The 20,757-nt window shown below is 38.8% G+C and overlaps 2 protein-coding genes across 5 annotated transcripts in view; one reads left to right on the forward strand and one right to left on the reverse strand.

Moving 5' to 3' along the window:
• The window catches only part of AP3S1 (adaptor related protein complex 3 subunit sigma 1), a 69,898-nt gene extending 64,251 nt beyond the window's left edge, over window positions 1–5,647 (reverse strand). Inside the window, exon 1 of one of the 3 annotated variants that reach the window (XM_060008991.1) lies at window positions 5,404–5,639. In XM_060008991.1, coding sequence (XP_059864974.1) covers window positions 5,404–5,472 — 69 coding nt within the window. In that variant the 5' untranslated portion in view covers window positions 5,473–5,639. Of the gene's footprint in view, window positions 1–5,403 lie in introns of all 3 variants that reach the window. The other 2 variants (XM_060008993.1, XM_060008992.1) reach the window with 2 other exon arrangements.
• A 293-nt stretch (window positions 5,648–5,940) lies between these two features.
• Window positions 5,941–20,757, forward strand: part of LOC132423356 (cysteine dioxygenase type 1) — a 37,877-nt gene continuing 23,060 nt past the window's right edge. Inside the window, exons 1-2 of one of the 2 annotated variants that reach the window (XM_069540590.1) lie at window positions 5,964–6,141; window positions 14,462–14,598. In XM_069540590.1, the coding sequence (XP_069396691.1) occupies window positions 5,979–6,141; window positions 14,462–14,598 (300 nt within the window). In that variant the 5' untranslated portion in view covers window positions 5,964–5,978. Of the gene's footprint in view, window positions 6,142–14,461; window positions 14,599–20,757 lie in introns of both variants that reach the window. The other variant, XM_060008996.1, reaches the window with a different exon arrangement.

The raw sequence follows: 20,757 nt of genomic DNA on the forward strand, positions 1-20,757 counted from the left end.
AAATACATTCAAAAAAAAAAGGAAAGAACAATCTGAGAGTTCCTTCTAGGGCTTGCATTTGGTTGACAAACAACTTAATAATCAGACATAGTTTATAAGAATATTGAGACAACTCGTGTATGTAAGAGTTTGAAAACTTTCTTGTTGCACTTTGTGTGTATGCTTATACATACACAATTTTTTATATGTGTAGACACAACTAAGACAATTAATATTAAAAAAACACTTTTACTTTATTACAGATATTCACCAAAGGATATGCCATGGTGCATTAATAACATGAGAATCATAACCCAAGAGCTTTTTTTTTCCTTGCTTGATGGCTATGTAAAAATATATCTGGTGGGGCTTCCCTGGTGGCTCAGTGGTTGAGAGTCCGCCTGCCGATGCAGGGGATGCGGGTTTGTGCCCAGGTCCGGGAGGATCCCACATGCCGCGGAGCAGCTGGGCCTGTGAGCCTTGGCCGCTGAGCCTGCGCGTGTGGAGCCTGTTTTCCGCAACGGGAGGGGCCACAGCAGTGAGAGGCCCGCGTACCGCCCATATATATATATATATATATATATATATATATATATATATATATATATATATATATCTGGCTTATGAAATATAAATCTCATTAGTCATTTATAGTAATACACAAATATTGCCAAGCAAATATAAAAACACTAAAGTTTACTGTTGCCAAGTTGCTATGGCTAAATATCAATTAAAGAAACAAACCAAGAAAAATATTTGAACTTCTGCAGTCATAGCTCAAGGATACAGAAGGTAAAAACAAAAGTGGATGCATTCTGATGTAAACTGATACAGCCACTATGGAGCACAGTATGGAGGTTCCTTAAAAAACTAAAAATAGAACTACCATATGACCCAGCAATCCCACTACTGGGCATATACCCTGAGAAAACCATAATTCAAAAAGAGTCATGTACCACAATGTTCATTGCCTCTCTATTTACAATAGCCAGGACATGGAAGCAACCTAATTGTCCATCAACCGATGAATGGATAAAGAAGATGTGGCACATACATACAATGGAATATTACTCAGCCATAAAAAGAAATGAAATTGAGTTATTTGTAGCGAGGTGGATGGACCTAGAGTCTGCCATACAGAGCGAAGTAAGTCAGAAAGAGAAAAACAATGCTAACACATATATATGGAATCTAAGAAAAAAAAAAAGGTCATGAAGAACCTAGGGGCAAGATGGGAATAAAGACGCAGACCTACTAGAGAATGGACTTGAAGATATGGGGAGGGGGAAGGGTAAGCTGGGACAAAGTGAGAGAGTGGCATGGACATATATACACTACCAAATATAAAATAGATAGTTAGTGGGAAGCAGCCGCATAGCACACAGAAATCAGCTTGGTGCTTTGTGACCACCTAGAGGGGTGGGATAGGGAGGGTGGGAGGGAGGGAGATGCAAGAGGGAAGAGATATGGGGATATATGTGTATGTATAACTGATTCACTTTGTTGTAAAGCAGAAACTAACATACCATTGTAAAGCAATTATACTCCAATAAAGATGTTAAAAAAAAAAAAAAAAGTGGATGCATTCTGAGTCCACCCTTGAAATCTTAACGTCTGACTCTAGCAGAATGAATCAAAAACTTCAGTTTAGAAAAACTGGTGTGACTTCGTATGTCCCTCACATAACAGCAGGTTGGAGGCACAATCAAACCTAAAAATCTATTACAGCGGGAACTGGAAATATGGACTATTAAAGGGTAAAGATGAACATATAAATTGTTGTATCATGAGAGAGGATAAATAAGAAATGGAAATCCAATGCAGTAAGGGAAACTGGTTCGCAAATGGTTAAACAGTTTTCAAACTCCTCAGTGTCAAATCAATATTGTTGGACTCAAACCTCAGCATCCTATCAGAGTACAGAACTGGTACCCCAGCCACACACCTAGATATCCCTTAATAAATTAAACTAAAAACTGTCAATATTATTGGATATCTACTTCTTAAAGACTTCTTTCAACTAAAAACAAACAGTTGCAGTTACAGCTATTTCATCATTACTTCTGTCCTAAAGGCATGGATTCTTAAAACTTCTAGTTAATAAAGGACTGAATTTTAAGAGTTGGAAGGGGAACTTCTTGGTGGCACAGTTGCTAAGAATCCACCTGCCAATGCAGGGGACATGGGTTCGAGCCCTGGTCTGGGAGGATCCCACATGCCGCGGAGCAACTGAGCCCATGGACCACAACTACCGAGCCTGCGCTCTAGAGCCCGCGAGCCACAACTACTGAGCCTACACGCTGCAACTACTGAGCCCACACGTTGCAACTACTGAAGCCTGCGCGCCTAGAGCCCACACTCCTCAACAAGAGAAACCACCGCAATGAGAAGCCCGCACACAGCAACAAAGAGTAGCCCAAGCTCACCGCAACTAGAGAAAACCAGCGTGCAGCAATGAAGACAAACGCAGCCAAAAAAAAAGAGTTGGAAGGAACCTTAGGAAATCATTTCTAATCCACACTCCATCTCAAGCTAGGAAACTCTGATGGATGCATTTAGCAAAAATGTATGGAGTTCTTTATATTCAAGGCTGAATGTTGATTGCTGGGGGTAACACAAGTATATCTAAAACCTGATACCTTCCTTTAAGGAATCTATAGGATGCTCCAAGGAATTTTGGGATGTGAAATAGAATATTATACTATAATAAAGATAAAAATAAAATCCTAAGAACCAAGAGAAGTCTTTAGGCAAGATAAAAGGATTCAGTGGATGCTTAAGTGATGTTTGAGTTAAGCATGGAATCTAGACATTTGGCAGTGGAAGGGAAGGACATTCCAGGCAGTGAGAATAGAATAAACTCTGATGCCCTGTACATGCAGACTTCATTTCCAACTCCTCTTTCCTTACGTAGTCTGCTTTTGCCAGGCCAGTCATCTTGGCACCTATTCTTCCAATAAGACAGGTTCTTCAAACAGGCATTCCCTCCTCAGGGCCTTTGCATCTGCTGCTCCCTCTGCCTGGAAAGAACTTCCCCCAGATACCTGTAAGGCTGGCTTTCTCACCTCCTTCAAGTCTTTGCTCAAATATCATCTTCTCAGTGAAAACTTACCTGACTATCCTATTTTAAAGTGTCATCCTTGCATTCCCTATCACCCTTCCCTGCTCTATTTTTCCCACAGCACTTATTATTATCCGGCATGGTATATATTCTACTATTAGCTTTGTCTATGCCCCTGCTGAAAGAGCAGAAGTTATCTCTTTGTTCACCTCCAAATTTTAAAACACTGCCTGCACATGGTAGGCATGACATCAATATTTGCTGACAAACAAATGGAATAAAGAGTGAATAAATGAATTGACTGAATGAAAAAGATTTCTGCCCTCAAACAGGTTATGATCTATCAGAGAAAGCAAATATATAAATAAATAAATAATCTTAAATTATTCCTGAATGACAAAAATAAATACACAGTTAGCAAAACTCAATTTATAAAAGACCAGTAACAGTTCCTAGCATCCCCACTTCCACACGTCCAGCAACCACTAGATTCTTCTTTTTTACATCTCTTAGCTCCCTGCCCCCCCAAAACACTGTCATGTAGCAATGACCATAAATGACACCAGAGCTGCCACTGCTGCAACAACTGTCTCTTCCCACATTAACCTTCACTGCTACCTACTGAGTAAGGTAAAAGATATTTCTGTTGCCATCGTTGGACAAGAGAAAGATGTATTCCTGGATTTCCAAATTCAATACATTTTTCTGTACGTGGTTAAATTCTACACTACAGAAGTAGTTACACTGATATTAAAGATTAGCCATGAAACCTTCTACTTTGATTAGTGCTTAGTTATTAAGTGGAGATATGGAAAAACACATTTTAAAATTGTTTCACCATTGGAACACACTGTTTCTACACTGCAAATGGATGGCACAGGCAAAATGGCTAAAAGAAAGATTCCTTCAATAAAGGCTAGCACAGTACTATATTTTAGGCAAATGGGTAGCAATGTAAAGTCAAGGGGATTTTTTCCACTCAGAAGAATCAACTAGAATTTTATCCTGGATGAAAGAATGATATAGAATTCTTAGAGCATTAGTATTTAAATTATGCTACACTAAAACCAAACAGGAGTAGTAGAAAATATTCTTTATCGCCAGCAAAAGCAAAACTACTTAAGGAAATGAGGAATGAGCTCAAGATTTCTCACTTCAGCTAACACCTCCACAGACTGCATTATCATTTTAGGCAGTGACATTTCACATTTAATTTTTAACGGCAGGAATGATTTCCATCTGGGATTTATCTGCATAAAAGTGTTAGCCTTGGCACACTTTCAGTATTTAGCTGAAAGCTCATTTTTTGGCTCTAAGCAAAATTCCCAATACTACGCAATAGGTATTATCTCTACATTAATCCCACCACTGAGAGCCTAATATTGTGTTCTACATAGTGGTGAATTTTGCCCTCAGATAAGCACATCTGTCTGTAACCCTCCCTCAAACACTGATAAATTACTTACCTTCACTACCTTAAAATCTTCTGCATTTTTCAACAATATTTACACTTCTAAAAGAGTTTAACAGATATTACTATTCTTCGTAAGGAGAAAGAAAAACTATAAATTAGGACAAACTCCCTTACGTAGAAAAATGCCAAACCAGCCGCTGAAATGGTAACTTTCAGGTATAGCATCACAGTTCTAACTGGTCAAACTACAATCCTCGCCAGTTATTGCAGGAGTAGATAAATTGCAGCCACTGGGGGAAAAGCCACATAAAAACGTTAGGTCCTCACTTATCTTTTTCGTTAAAAAGGAGACACCTGAAAGTCACAGGGGCAGTAGATCCCGTAAGGCAACCTACTGGAGAGACTGTACTGAGCGTGCATGTCTCCAAACGCAGAAAACCAAAGTTCCTGCGTGACGACAGGATGGCAGCGAAAAACAGTAGCCCATCCGTCCACAGGAGAAGAGAAAGAAGTCCACCAGGAAAGGCTGGGAGTCACGGAGGTGGAGCTGCGAGACCTACCGGCTCCGCGCCGTTTCCCTCGGCTGCTAACAGAAGCCGCGGGCTGCAGATCGGCGAGAGCGCCGGGTGGGCTCGCGGGCGCAGGGGGGCTGCGGCTGACCGACTGGCTTCGGCCCCGCACCGGGAAGTCTCCAGGGCCTCGCCCGCGCAGCCGGGAAGCCACCCAGCCCACAGACAGGCGGAGGAGCCACCTGGGCAGAGCCACGTCGGAGGAAGGGAGCGCGGCGGGAGGTGGGCACCCGGCACACCCACCGGGAGGCTGACAGCCCGGAGCGCGAGACGGCCGGGGCGCGAGAAGGGCCGCGGCGCGCTTGAGGGGGTCGTCCTGAGGGCGCCGCCGGCCGCCAACGACTCCCCCTAGCCCGAATCGGCTGCAGCGGGGTACTCACGTAGGGCTGGTAGAACTTGGAGAGCCGCGGCTTCCCGTGGTTGTTAAAGATGAGGATCGCCTTGATCATGGCTGAGCCGGGCCGACCGGGTGGGAGCTGGGGGCCAGGGCGGGGGCGGGCGCGCGAGCCTCGCCTCGGGATCTCGCTGGCGATCCTTCCCCACCCGCCCCCTCCCGCACACGCGCGCGCGCGCGCGCCCCCCGGAGCTGCGGGGCAGGGCTTGGATAGGGCGGGGCCTGGGCGGGGTCGGCGCGGAGGGAAGCGGAAACAGCTCCAGGCCGGAGCTCGAAGCATAGGGGCGCTTGCGCTCCCGGAGGCTCACGGGGACGTTGCCTACCGACCTTTTCCGGAAACTTGCTGTTGTGGGGGGCGGAGAAACAGTAGTTGATCTATCAGCGGTCAGGGGACTGCAACAGGTTCGACGCAGAGGACCAACCTGCAATTCCGACTCTCAGTGGTGGTTTGGGTTCTCCCCGCCCCTACTCCGGCACCTCCCTAGCGCCGCTCTCCGGCGCAAAGCCCGCCCACTGTATGCGCTGAGCCACCACTTCCGCCCTCACCTCCCTCCAAGCAAGATGGCTGAGGAACCGGAGTCTTCGCTGCAGCTTCCTCCCTCAATTGCTGCTGAAGGTGAAGGACCCACGGAGGTCTCCCCAGAAACAGCCACTCCGGAGCCCCCTTCTTCCGCTGCAGTCTCTCCGGGAACAGAAGAACCTGCCGGTGACACCAAGAAGAAAAGTAATTTTCAGAGCAGTTTCACTCTGGGCAGAGACGGGAGGTTGAGGTTGTCTTCGAATAGGGATGGCGGCTAATAAAGAAACAAAATTTAGAGGAGGGCCGGTTCCAGACGAGGTTTTTGACCAGTCAGGAGAGAGGAAGTATACTTTTCGGCTTTTAAGACGTTTGAGTTAAGTGCCTCGAAAGAAAGCTATCTCTGGACGCACCTTCGCGGTGTGGTACCCAGTTTTTGAATGTCACGGCATTTATTACGCTGTACTCTTATCTTCCTTTGAAATGACCAGACTGAGAGCTCTTTGAAGGTGGGAACTCTGTGGGATCTGGATAGTTCCAAGTACTTAACGCGGGATCTAATTATTTGAATAATGATTTTAGCTGATAAGGATGGTCTATGGCAAATCTGAATTAGCATCCACACCTTCCGATTAGGTCTCTGTTTTTTATACCAAATGAGTGTGAATTCACACCTTGGACCAAAAAACTGGGGTTTTACCCGGTATGAAGACTGCTAAGGGAAAACTAAAGGCAGAGGCATCGCCTTTTTTAAAAAAAAACAAAAACACCGTTTTGGAATCTTTGTAAATGAATCATTTCGTTGCTTGAACTGGACCCTTTATTGCTTGAGAATTAGTCCTCAACCCTTTATTTCTTGAGAATTAATTCGCCATTGTAAAATACAGTAATTCCTAAGTGGAGCACTCTATGTAGAGTTGCCTATGAGAAAATCAGGAATTCGTTTTCTCATGTTGTGCTCAGTGATATCATGCCCTTTCATCCATCTTCACTTTCTGCTGCTGTGGAGGATAATTGTCTCTCCCAGCACTGTCCCCCTTTTAAGTCAGACTGCCTCTACACTTGGGGGAAATCTTTTCTGTCATTTCCACATTATTCACCAATAGATAAACAAAAAACTATAATTATTTCTGTAGGTAACTACTAGACTCGTTCGTCAGATGAATCCCATGAGTTTTAGAGATTTTTTTTATTTCTTATTGGAGTATAATTGGTTAACAATGTTGTGTTAGTTTCTGCTGTACAGCGAAGTGAATCAGTACTGTTGTTCCCTTTTTTCCCTTGCAATTTACTATAAGCAGAAACAGACTTTCAGAGAGTTTGTCTTAATATCTAGCAGTCTTAGTCAACAATTAACTACGTACTTGAGCCTGAAGATTGCTGTGTAATACTGTGGCTAAAAAATAAGGCCCACATTCCCAGATATGGCCTGAGGTTATATGGCATGTTTTCTTGAGTCTGCACAATTTATGATTTTTAACTATCATTTAAAAATCGAATTTTCACCTTCTGGCTCCTGTGAGCATTTGAGTTAGCCTCTGTGATAGAAAACTTACTTTCTAGCTATTTAATGTCTACCCTGAAGTTGTCATCCTTTTTTGAGGACCTTTTCTCATGGAAAAAGCTTAACTATTTCATATGCTCCACCTTTGGTTTAATCTACATATTACTGAAGCTGACCAAGCTTGTTAGTTATGGCGGCACTTTAGGATCACCTGAGGGAGCTTTTAAACATAGCAGTGCCGAGGCCCTATTTCCAGAAGATTCTGATTTAGTTGATGTAGACATCTGTTTTCTTATACATGTTCCCCCAGTTGAGTCTCCTGTGTAGCTAGAGTGGAGAACTACAAACAAATCACCTTTAGAATTAAAAAAATTAATAATAAAGTACAGCTATAATCATAATAAATATTTTTCCTTCTCTAGCTTCTTGCTGTCGCTCTCTTCTTCAGTAGTACAACTCACTATTTTCTTCTTCACTTTCTTGCAATGCCCAGTTGCAGTTGACTGATTGATAGCCCCAGGGGATTGAAGGAACAGGGACAGGGAGGTATGGAAGGTGAGTTAACCAAAATCTCCTTAGCTATCTCCCAGTTCATCTCTTTTGCTTAGATAACTGAGGGTAGGATTACTAAATGGAAGAAGGGAGATAAACTTTAGTAGGAAGATAAACTGTGCATTATGTGTTCTACATGGCTTCATTCCAGGGGTAAACTTCAGTAAATTGATCTCAGTAACCTCATTGGGACCCAATTTTTAATACCAAGGAATGGGACAGGAAGGTTGTAATAGAATAGAGTTGACTTTAGGGGGCAGCAGAACACCTCTGCTTTCGATGTTTCCTTTGATTGTGGATGTCTTTTTTTTAAATTTTTTAAAATTGAAGTATAGTTAATTTACAATGTTGTGTTAGTTTCAAGTGTACGGCAAAGTGATTCAGTTATACATATATGTATATTTTCTTAATCAGATTCTTTTCCATTTTACGTTATTACAAGATAGTGAGTATAGTTCTCTGTGCTATAAGCAGGTCCTTGTCGTTTACCTATTTTATATATAGTAGTGTGTATATATAAATACCAAACTCCTAATCTATCCCCGCATCCCCCCCATAAGTTTGTTTTCTGTTTGTGACTCTATTTCTGTTTTGTAAATGAGTTCATATGTACCATTTTTTAGATTCCGCATATAAGTAATATCATATGGTAATTGTTTTCCTCTGACTTCACTTAATATGATGATCTCTAGGTCCATCCATGTTGCTGCCAGTGGCATTATTTCATTCTTTTTATGGCTGAATGATATTCCACATCCTCTTTACCCATTCATCTGTTGATGGACACTTAGGTTTCTTCCACGCCTTGGCTATTGTAAATAGTACTGCTATGAACATTCGGGTGCATATATCTTTTCGATCATGGTTTTCTCCAGATATATGGCCAGGAGTGGGATTGCAGGGTTTTATGGTAACTCTATTTTTAGTTTTTAGTTTTTTGTTTTTTAAGGAACCTCCATACTGTTCTCCATAGTGGCTGCAATTTACATTCCCACCAACAGTGTAGGAGGCTTCCTTTTTCTCCACACCCTCTCCAGCGTTTATTATTTGTAGACTTTTAAATGATGGCCATTCTGACTGGTGTGAGGTGATATTTCATTGTAGTTTTGATTTGCATTTCTCTAATAATTAACAATATTCAGCATCTTTCCTGTGTCTTTTGGCTGTCTATATCTTCTTTGGAGAAATGTCTGTTTAGGACTTCTGCCCATTTTTTGTTTGGGTTGTTTGTTTTTTGATATTAAGCTGTAAGAGCTCTTTGTATATTTTGGAAATTAATCCCTTGTCTGTTGCATCATTTGCAAATATTTTCTCCCAGTCTTTTCATTTTGTTTATGGTTTCTTTCACTGTGCCAAAGCTTTTAACTTTCATTAGGTACCATTTGTTTACATTTACTTTTATTTCCATAACTCTAGGACACTAATCCAAAAATATATATATATATATATATATATATATATAGCTGCAATTTATTTTCAAGAGTGTTCTGCCTGTGTTTTCATCTAGGAATTTTATAGTATCCGGTCTTACATTTAGGTCTTTAATATATTTTAAGTTTATTTTTGTGTATGGTGTTAGTGCATGTTCTAATTTCATTCTTTTACATGTAGCTGTCCAGTTTTCCCAGCACCACCTACTGAAGACACTGTCTTTTCTCCATTGTATATTTTTGTCCCCTTTGTAGTAGATTGCTTGACCATAAGTGCGTTGGGTTTATTTCTGGGCTCTCTATCCTGTTCCATTGATCTATGTATCTGTTTTTGTGCCAGTACTGTACTGTTTTGATGACTGTAGCTTCACAGTATAGTCTGAAGGCAGGGAGTGTGATTCCTCCAGCTCTGTTCGTCTTTCTCAAGATTGTTTTGGCTATTCAAGGTCTTTTATGTTTCCATATAAAATTTAAAAATATTTGTTTTAATTCTGTGAAAAATGCCATTGGAAATTTTATAGAGATTGCGTTGAATCTGTAGATTGCCTTGGGTAGCATAGTCATTTTAACAACACTGATTATTCCAATCCAAGAACACAGTATATCTTTCTATCTGTGTTGTCTTCAATTTCTTTCATCAGTGTCTTACAGTTTTTGGAATACAGGTCTTTTGCCTCCTTAGGTATGTTTATTCCTAGGTAATTTATTCTTTTTCATGCAATGGTAAATGAGATTATTTCCTTGATTTCTCTTTCTGATATTTTGTTGTTAGTGTGTAGAAATGCAACAGATGGGACTTCCCTGGTGGTCCAGTGGTTAAGACTCTGCACTCCCAGTGCAGGAGCACAAGTTTGATCCCTGGCCAGGGAACTAAGATCCCATATCCCTCACAGTGCAGCCTAAAAAAAAAAAAAAAAAAAAAAAAAAGGAAATGCAACAGATTACTGTACATTAATTTTGTGTTGAACAACTTAACCAAATTCATTGAAGAGTTCTAGTAGTTTTGTATCACATTGATTGATTTGCAGATATTGAAAACTCCTTACATCCCTGGGATAAATCCCACTTGATCATGATGTGTGATCCTTTTCATGTATTGTAGGGATCAGTTTGCTAGTATTTTGTTGAGGACTTTTGCATCTATGTTCATTGGTGATACTGGCCTACAATTTTCTTTTTTTGTGATGTCTTTTTCTGGTTTTGGTATCAGGGTGATGATGGCCTCATAGAATGAGTTAGAAAGTGTTCCTTCCTCTGAAATTTTTTGGAATAGTTTCAGAAGGATACATGTTAATTATTCTCTAAGTATTTGGTAGAATTCACCTGTGAAGCCATCTGGTCCTGGACTTCTGTTTATTGGCAGTTTTTAAATTACTGATTCAATTTTAGTATTGGTAATTGGTCTGTTCATATTTTCTATTCCTTCCTGGTTCAGTCTTGGAAGATTGTAGCTTTCTAAGAATTTATCCATTTCTTCTAGGTTGTCCATTTTATTGGCATATAGTCGCTCAGAGTAGTCTCTTATGATCCTTTGTATTTCTGTGGTGTCTGTTGTACTTTTTCATTTCTGATTTTATTAATTTGGGCCCTCTCCCTTTTTTTCTTGATGAGTCTGACTAAAGGTTTATCAATTTTGTTTATCTTTTCAAAGAACCAGGTTTTAGTTTCTTTGATCTTTTCTGTTGTTTTCTTCGTCTCTGTTTCATTTATTTCTGCTCTAATCTTTATGATTTCTTTCGTCCTACTAACTTTGGGTTTTGTTTGTTCTTTCTCTAGTTGCTTTAGATGTAAGGTTAAGTTGTCTGAGATTTTTCTTCTTTCCTGAGGTAAGCTTGTATCACTATGAACTTTCCTTTTAGAACTGCTTTTGCTGTGTTCCACAGGTTTTAGATCATTGTGTGTTTGGTTTCATTTGTCTCTGGGTATTTTTAATTACCTCTTTGATTTCTTCAGTGAGCCATTGGTTGTTTAGTAGCATATTGTTTAGCTTCCACGTGTTTGTGTTTTTTGCAGTTTTTTTCTAGTAGTTGATTTCTGGCCTGGTAATGTTGTGGTCGGAGAAGATGCTTGATATGAATTCAGTTTTCTTAAATTTACCAAGGCTAGCTTTGTGTTGCAGCATGTGATCTATCCTAGAGAATGTTCCATGTGTACTTGAAAAGAATGTGTATTCTGCTGCTTTCGGTTGGAATGCTCTATAACTATCAGTTAAGACTGTCTAACCTAATGTGTTGTTTAAGGCCTGTATTTCCTTATTGATTTTCTGTCTGGATAATCTGTCCATTGATGTAAGTGGGGTGTTAAAGTCCCCCACTATTGTTGTGTTACTGTCAGTTACTCATTTTATGTTTGTTAACATTTGCCTTATATATTGAGGTGCTCCTGTGTTGGGTGCATATATATTTACAATTGTTATATCTTCTTCGATTGATCCTTTCATTATTATATAGTGTCCTTCTTTGTCTCTTGTAACAGTCTTTATTTAAAAGTCTATTTTGTCTGATATAAATATTGCAACTAAAGCTTTCTTTAGAGTTCCATTTGTGTGGAACACCTTTTTTCCATCTCCACACTTTCTGTCTGTATGTGTGTCTAGGTCCGAAATGTGTCTCTGGTAGGCAGCAAGGTAGGTAGGTCTTGTTTTTGTATCCATTCAGCCAGTCTATCTTTGGTTGGAGCATTTAGTCTGTTTTCACTTAAGGTAATTATCGATATGTATGTTCCTATTGCCATTTTGTTAATTATTTTGGATTTATCTTTGTAGGTCTTTTTTTCCCCCTTTTATTCTCTCCTCTTATGATTTGACGACTGTCTTTAGTATTATGTTTGGATTCATTTTTCTTTTTTGTGTATCTATTATAGATTTTTGTTTTGCAGTTAACATGAGGTTTTTGTATGAGGAGCCTATATCTGTACGTGCTTGTTTTAAGTTGCTGATCTCTTAATTTCAAATGCACTTTAGATACCCTGCATTTGTACTCTTCTCCTATCATGATTACTGTTTTGATACTATATTTTACATCTAATTGTTTTGTGTATCCTTTAACTGACTATTATGGATATAGATGATTTTACGAATTTTGTCTTTTAACTTCCCTACTAACTTTGTGCGTGGCTGATTTCCTGCCTTTATTATATGTTTGCCTTTACCAGTGAGCTTTTCCATATCATAATTTTCTCATTTCTAGTTGTGGCCTTTTATTTTCCACCTACAGAAGTTCTTTTAGCATTTGTTATAAAGCTGGTTTGGTGGTGCTGAATTCTTCTAGCTTTTGCTTGTCTGTAAAGCTTTTGATTTCTCCATCAAATCTGAACAAGAGCCTTGGTGGGTAGAGTGTTCTTGGTTGTAAGTTTTTCTCTTTCATCACTTTAAGTATATCATGCCACTCCCTTCTGACATGAAGAGTTTCTGCTGAAAAATCAGCTGATAGCCTAATAGGAGTTCCCTTGTATATTGCTTTTGATATTTTCTCTTTACCTTTAATTTTTGTCATTTTGATTACAATGTGTCATGATGTATTTCTCTGTGGGTCAATCCTGTATGAGACTCTGCACTTCCTGGACTTGGGTGACTGCTTCCCTAGGTTAGGGAAATTTTCAGCTATTATCTCTTCAAGTATTTTCTCAGGCCCGATCTCTCTCTCTTCTCCTTCTGGGATATAATGTGAATATTACCACATTTGATGTTGTCCCAGAAGTCTCTTAAACTGTCCTCATTTCTTTTCGTTCTATTTTCTTTATTCTGTTTGATGGCAGTGATTTTCAGTATTTTGTCAGAACTAATACATTCTTCTGCCTCATTTAGTTTAATGTTGATTCCTTCTAGTGCACTTTTCTCTTCAGTTATTGTATTCTTCAATTCCATTTGGTTGTTCTTTATATTTTCTAATTCTTTTTGATGAAGTAACTTCAGGAGATAGATTCATAGTCTTTCTGTTTGCATCTTTGTATTTTGAATTATTGAAACCTCTGATTTCTCAGAAACCTTTTTGGCCCCTAGTTTTTCTATTTTCTTTTTAATAATTTTTATTGTTTTCCTTTATTTAAAAGTTTATTGTAGAAAACTTGGTGGTTACAAAAAGCACAAGTAAAATCAAGTGATTATCACCTATAATATCCCTACTGGGAAATACCATTTTGGTGCATATTCCACATTTATGTGAATATGTGCCTGTGATGGTTTTAATGAAATTGAAATCTTATGCTGCTTTATATTTAGTATTTTTTGATAATTTTTTCATACTATTAAATATGCTTTTATAGTATCTTTAATGGTAGCTAAATTATCTTCAGGTTTAATAAGCGAGTTATGATCTGGTACTGCTCTAAACACTTTTATGTATTCACTTAATCTTCATAATAGTCTTATCAGGTTGCTGCTATTATCCTCATTTTACAAGTGAATAAACTGTGGTACAGAGAGGTTAAAGAGCTTATCTATATATATGTGTACATACCTAGCAAGTGGCAGAGCCAGGATTTTGAACCCAGGGAGTTCAGAGTGTGTGCTTTATATCTTTACTACAGTATATACATCCTACCATAGAGTATAATATCCTTTACTTAACCAATCTCCGCTAAACATCTTTGTTGGAAATTTAGGTTTACCTTCTTTTTTTCCAATAAAAATAAATGTTTTGATGAAGGTGAAATTCTTCTAAGTGAATCTCTTCATATCTTCCATTTGTCATCTCAGGCATACCTCCAGTGTCATAAATACATAAACTGTATGTTGATTGAAAGTTTAACTTTTCTGAAGTATTTTATATCACATTCTCTTTAGATGTTTCAGTGTACTTGTTAGTATAGTTTACCATTGAACAACATGGGTTTGAACTAAGCAGGTCTACTTACACATGGACTGTTATCAATAAATACGTACTAGAATACTACATAATCCGTTGTAGGTTGAATCCGCAATATAGAACTGTGGATCCAGAGGGCTGAGTGTAAAGTTATAGGTGGATTTTCGACTGTGTGGACATTGATGCCCCTAATTCCTGTTTTGATTGTATCAACTGTATTTTTTTTTCCTTTACAGTTGACATCCTGCTAAAGGCTGTGGGAGACACTCCTATAATGAAAACAAAGAAATGGGCTGTAGAGCGAACCCGAACCATCCAGGGACTCATTGACTTCATCAAAAAGTTCCTTAAACTGGTGGCTTCAGAACAGTTGGTAAGAAAACAATGGTGATCATTTCCCTACAAAAATTCACAAAACATTTGTCTCTCAGTATTCAAGGGGGATTTCAGGAGCATCCTTTACAGATGCTCAGGTTCCTTATATAAAATGGCATATTTGCGTATAATCTGTACACATTCTCCCTTATACTTTAAATCATTTCTAGATCATTTATGATACCTAACACAATGTAAATGCTACATAAATAGTTGCTGGTACACGGCAAATTAAAGTTTTGCTTTTTGGAACTTTCTGGAATTTTTTTCTCCAAATATTTTCCATCACATTTGGATGAATCCGAGGGAGGATGCAGAACCCATAGATATGGAGGGGGTACTGTAGTTCCTAGGCAACAATGAATAACTGTTGTATGTAGAAATATATATGGAACCACATATGTTACTTCAGTAATGTCCTTTTATTTCTTTTGTTAGTGGAATTTCCGTGCTTTATTGAAGGATTCTCTGGAGAACCCTGAAAAGAAATGAATTTTAGATTTGCTTTTAAATGTGGACTGACTTTTTTTTTTTTAACCTACCGTATTGGTTGTTTTCCTCAAAAAGTCACTGAATGCCCATGCAGAAAGATCTATCATAGAATATCGGTATAGAAAGTTTTGGGGTTTTCTTTGTTTTGGTATTAATGTTGCTTCCTTCCCATTCTCAAGGTAATCAGTATACCTTTGCCATGTGCTGTGGAAGAACTAAGAGGTATACAGTTGACCCTTGAACAACATGAGTTTGAACTGTAGCAGTCCACTTATCCGTGGATTTTTTTTAGTAAATACATACTATACTACTACACAACCTGCAGTTGGTTGAATCTGCCTTGTATACACAGATTTTTGACTGTGCAGTGTGGGCGCCCCAACCCCCTCGTTTTTAAGGTTCAGGTGTACTTATTTCATATTATGATACGTGTTAAGCATTTCATGGTGAGTTGTTAGGATTAAAATTTTAAATGCCACAGGTTTTTAATTTGGTTTTTTTTTCTTTTTTTTTTTTCTTGCGGTACATGGGCCTCTCACTGTTGTGGCCTCTCCTGTTGCGGAGCACAGGCTCCGGACGCGCAGGTTCAGTGGCCATGGCTCACAGGCCCAGCCGCTCCGCAGCATGTAGGATCCTCCTGGACCAGGGCACGAACCCGTGTCCCCTGCATCGGCAGGCGGACTCTAAACCACTGCGCCACCAGGGAAGCCCCTTAATTTGGTATTTGGCCACAGAAATTTAAATGTCTACATGTATTTGACATTTTGTCACATGTTATGTTAATATATAGAACGCCTTTATCTCCAGACCACAATCTTGGTCATTGTTAACTCAGGTAATGTATATGTGGATAGATAATTGAAGAATCACTAAGTATTTTTTAAATACAGTTATGTGTAAGGATTGGGTGATTATTTATGAAAGTGAGGTGTGTTGGAATTTATTATTTATGAAAGTGATGTGTGTTGGAATTTATTTCTTTTTGTCAATGAAGAGTTGGAAACAACTCTGATCTAAGATTTTGGTTGTAAGTGGCTTTCACAAAAGTGTCATGTCATGGGTACAAAAGTAAGTGCAAGATAGGTTAATCACTAGAAGTTATTTGAGGTAAGGATAGCATAGAACCAGGGATTCCTCCAAAGGAAGTTGTAAGGGAAAAGTGATGGGGATTTTTGAGTTTTACAGGTGAACATCTCTGTTTGTGATCACTCGGAATGAGAAAAGATCTGTTTTATAAGAGTGCTATATAGAATTTAATTAAATTTCAGAGATGGGCAAGGATATTATAGTGCCATCCACTTGCATATGGTAGCTAACCCCTGAGGAGCAGAGGACCTTGCCTAGAGTCCAAGTCTAAATGGAAAAGTTAGGGTAATGAGGACATACACTTAAGAGAAATGAGCAGAGGTTATCTCTACTAACTGTCTACCATGAAGAGTTGGAGAGGTAGGTAACCAGAGGAGTACCAAGTAATTAAGGCATTACTTTTAGAAATTTGTGGATAGAAGAAAAGGTGAAAGAATGCTGTGTTCTATGTTAATGTTAGAGTTTTGACATTTTGTATTGCTTGTATTCAGTAATCTGAAAGGACTTGGTTGATGTCAATATATATTAGGTTGAACCATGTAAAACTGCCATCAATCAATCATTTTAACCAAAAAAAACTTAGCAATTTCACATGGTCCAACTTTAAAGCTTTGTAGCAAATCTGATTATCTCTTCCCATTTAAGCAATAGGAAACATAAACAAAAGTAGTCTTTTTGTCACTTTTCCTGATTAAACTAGAACTCACATCTTCTGGCTTCATAGAGCTGTACCCTACCTTATTTTCACAAAATGAATGTCAAAAGAAAAAGTAATGCTGGGGATTCTAGGAAGATAGCAGTGGTGTCAGAAGGCATGAATTCCCACAAAAATGTAGTCAACTAGAAAGCAAAACCAAAACCCCATGATCAGTATAGTTATAACAGAACTTAGATGACAAGTATCCTGAAACCTAAGATTCAAGTTGGTGGGAATACCCACCAATGACCACAGGATCTGCGTCGTGTTAGCAAATGTGCTGAAAAAAAATAAACAGTAGGATTGGCATCTGATAGCACTGAGAAAGGGAGAACCTGGAAGTAGCTAACAGGTATTCACTGGAAAGTACAGTGGGCCAATTTAAGAATAGTAGCTGAAATTGAGAGTGTTTGATTCTCTCCAATAGCAGGCGATTACAATATATCTGCATAAGGAGGACTTAAGGGACTGGAGCAGTCTAGCCCCTGAGAACTCTCAAAACAGACTCAGGCTCCCTTCCAAGACAAGATCCCACACTGAAGAGGAACTTCTGGAAGTGAAACACATTTAAGCAGGGAAAGGAAGGAAAAAGAAGGACCAGGTCAAAATGGAGAGGAACAACCTGGAAAGCTCAGAAAGCAGACCTCCGGCACTTCCCTGGTGGCGCAGTGGTTAAGAATCCGCCTGCCAGTGCAGGGGACATGGCTTTGAGCCCTGGTCCGGAAAGATCCCACATGCCACAGAGCAACTAAGCCCATGCACCACAACTACTGAGCCTGTGCTCTAGAGCTTGTGAGCCACAACTACTGAGGCCACGCGCCACAACTACTGAAGCCCGCATGCCTAGAGCCTGTACTCCGCAACTAGAGAAAGCCCACGTGCAGCAACGAAGACCCAGTGCAGCCATAAATAAATAAAATGTTAATTGTTAAAAAAAAGAAAGAGGGGCTTCCTTGGTGGCGCAGTGGTTGAGAGTCCCCCTGCCGATGCAGGGGACGCAGGTTTGTGCCCCAGTCTGGGAAGATCCCACATGCCGCGGAGCGGCTGGGCCCATGAACCATGGCCGCTGAGCCTGCGTGTCCAGAGCCTGTGTTCCGTAACACGAGAGGCCACAACAGTGAGAGGCCCATCTACCGCAAAAAAAATAATAATAATAAAAATAAAGAAAGAAATAAAATAAAAATAATAATAAAAATAAAGAAAGCAATAATAAAAATAAGAAAAATAAAGAAATAAAAATAAAGAATAATAAAAATAAAGAATAATATTGTTCAACACTATACAAAAAACAACAGTAGAGGGAGCACTGTGGAGTTAGCAAAACTACACTAACTCATTTCATTCTAAAAGTTGAGGAAAACTGATTTCATATACAAGTAAGCAACAGAGAAGTATCAAGGTTAAATCCTGCACAGTGTTATAAGGAAGCAAAATAAACAGAGTAACATCCCTAAAGACAATGAAAGCATGCCAGAGAAAAATGTGCTTACACGCAGGTCAGTAACTGATTTATTATGTCAAAACAAGTGTCAAAAGAAAGATGATACAAGACACGAAAGAACAACATAAATCAGCAATAGTAAAACTCAAAGTGACAGAGCTCAGGAAAAGAATTACAGGTTAAATTTCAGAAATGGAGACTAAACTAGATGGAATATAAGAGCAAATAAACAACAGGTAATGGCTGAAGAAAAATAGAAGGAAAAAAGAAGAATTTTCAAAATCAAAAAGATACACCTAGGAATAAAGATACCTAAGGAGGTAAAAGACCTATACTCTGAAAACTATAAGAAACCAATGAAATAAATTGAAGACAACACAAACAGAAAGATATACTGTGTTCTTGGATTGGAATAATCAGTGTTGTTAAAATGACTATGCTACCCAAGGCAATCTACAGATTCAATGCAATCTCTGTAAAATTTCCAATGGCATTTTTCACAGAACTAAAACAAATATTTTTAAATTTTATATGGAAACATAAAAGACCTTGAATAGCCAAAACAACCTTGAGAAAGAAGAACAGAGCTGGAGGAATCACACTCCCTGCCTTCAGACTATACTGTGAAGCTACAGTCATCAAAACAGTATGGTATTGCACAAAAACAGATACATAGATCAATGGAACAGGATAGAGAGCCCAGAAATAAACCCACGCACTTATGTCAAGCAGTCTACTACAAAGGGGACAAGAATATACAATGGAGAAAAGACAGTGTCTTCAGTAGGTGGTGCTGGGAAAACTGGACAGCTACATGTAAAAGAATGAAATTAGAACATTCACTAACACCATACACAAAAATAAACTTAAAATATATTAAAGACCTAAATATAAGACCGGATACTATAAAATTCCTAGAGGAAAACATAGGCAGAACACTCTTTGACATAAATTGCAGCAATATTTTTTTGGGTCAGTCTTCTAGAATAAAGGAAATAAAAGCAAAAACAAACAAATGGGACCTAATTAAACTTAAAAGCTTTTGCATAGCAAAGGAAACCATCCACAAAACAAAAATACAACCTACTGAATGGGAGAATATATTTGCAAATGGTATGACCAATAAGGGATTAATATCCAACATATATAAACAGCTCATACAACTCAACATCAAAAAAACAAACAACCCAATTGTAAGGTGGGCAGAAGAACTGAAAAGACATTTTTCCAAAGAGGAAGTGCAGATGGCCAACAGGCACATGAAAAGATCCTCAACATCAGTAATCATCAGGGAAATGCAAATCAGAACCACAGTGAGATATCACCTCACACCTGTCAGAATGGCTGTCATCAAAAAGAACACAAATAACAAATGTTGGCAAGGATGTGGAGAAAAGGGAACCCTTGTATACTGTTGGTAGGAATGTAAATTGGTGCAGCCACTGTGGAAAACAATATGGACGTTTCTCAAAAAACTAAAGATCGAACTACCTTATGACCCAGCAATTCCACTCCTGGGTATACATCTGAAGAAAACAAAAAAACTTGTTTGAAAAGATACATGCACCCCTGTGTTCATAGCAGCATTATTTACAGCTGCCAAGATATGGAAGCAACCTAAGTATCTATCAACAGATAAATGCATAGAAGATGTGTACGTACACACACACACACACACACACACACACACACACAAATGGAATATTACTCAGCCATAAAAAAAGAGAAATTTTGCCATTTGCAGCAACATAGATGGACTTGGAGGGCATTATGCTAAGTGAAATGAGTTAGAGAAAGACAAATACTGTGTGATACAACTTTACACGGAATCTAAAAAATACAACAAACTAGTGAATATAACAGAAAAGAAGCAGACTCACAGATATAGGGAACAAACTAGTGGTTTCCAGTTTGGAGGTAGGGGGACAATATGGGGGTGGAGGAGTGGGATATACAGACTGAAGGATGCAAGATAGGCTGAAGGATGTGTTGTACAACATGGGGAACATAGCCAATATTTAGTAATAACTGTAAATGGAAAGTGACCTTTAAAAATTGTATAAAAATTTTTTTAACTTAAAAAAAATGTTAAACAGCATCTGGTTGCTCAGGCTCAGGGATGGGATGGGAGGTAGAATAAAATGTAAAAAGAATTTGAGAAAATGACAAATACTGAGTATAAACAAAGGAGAGTAAACATAGAAATAGGAGTCCCTGAAGAAGAAAACCAAAGCAAAGGAACAAAACAAATACTTAAAATTATAATTCAAGGGAAATTTCTTCTAAAAAGATTTGAAACTACGTATTAAAAAAATGTACCAAGATCCTGAGAATACCAACCCAGTGTAATAATCACCGAGACACATTCTGGTAAGATTACTGGATGTGAAATAAAAAGAAAAATCCTTTGGACATCTAGGGGAAAAAGGACATGGCTTAGG

This window comes from Delphinus delphis, chromosome 3 (assembly GCF_949987515.2).
Source record: "Delphinus delphis chromosome 3, mDelDel1.2, whole genome shotgun sequence".
In the NCBI taxonomy this organism is placed as follows: Eukaryota; Metazoa; Chordata; class Mammalia; order Artiodactyla; family Delphinidae; genus Delphinus; species Delphinus delphis.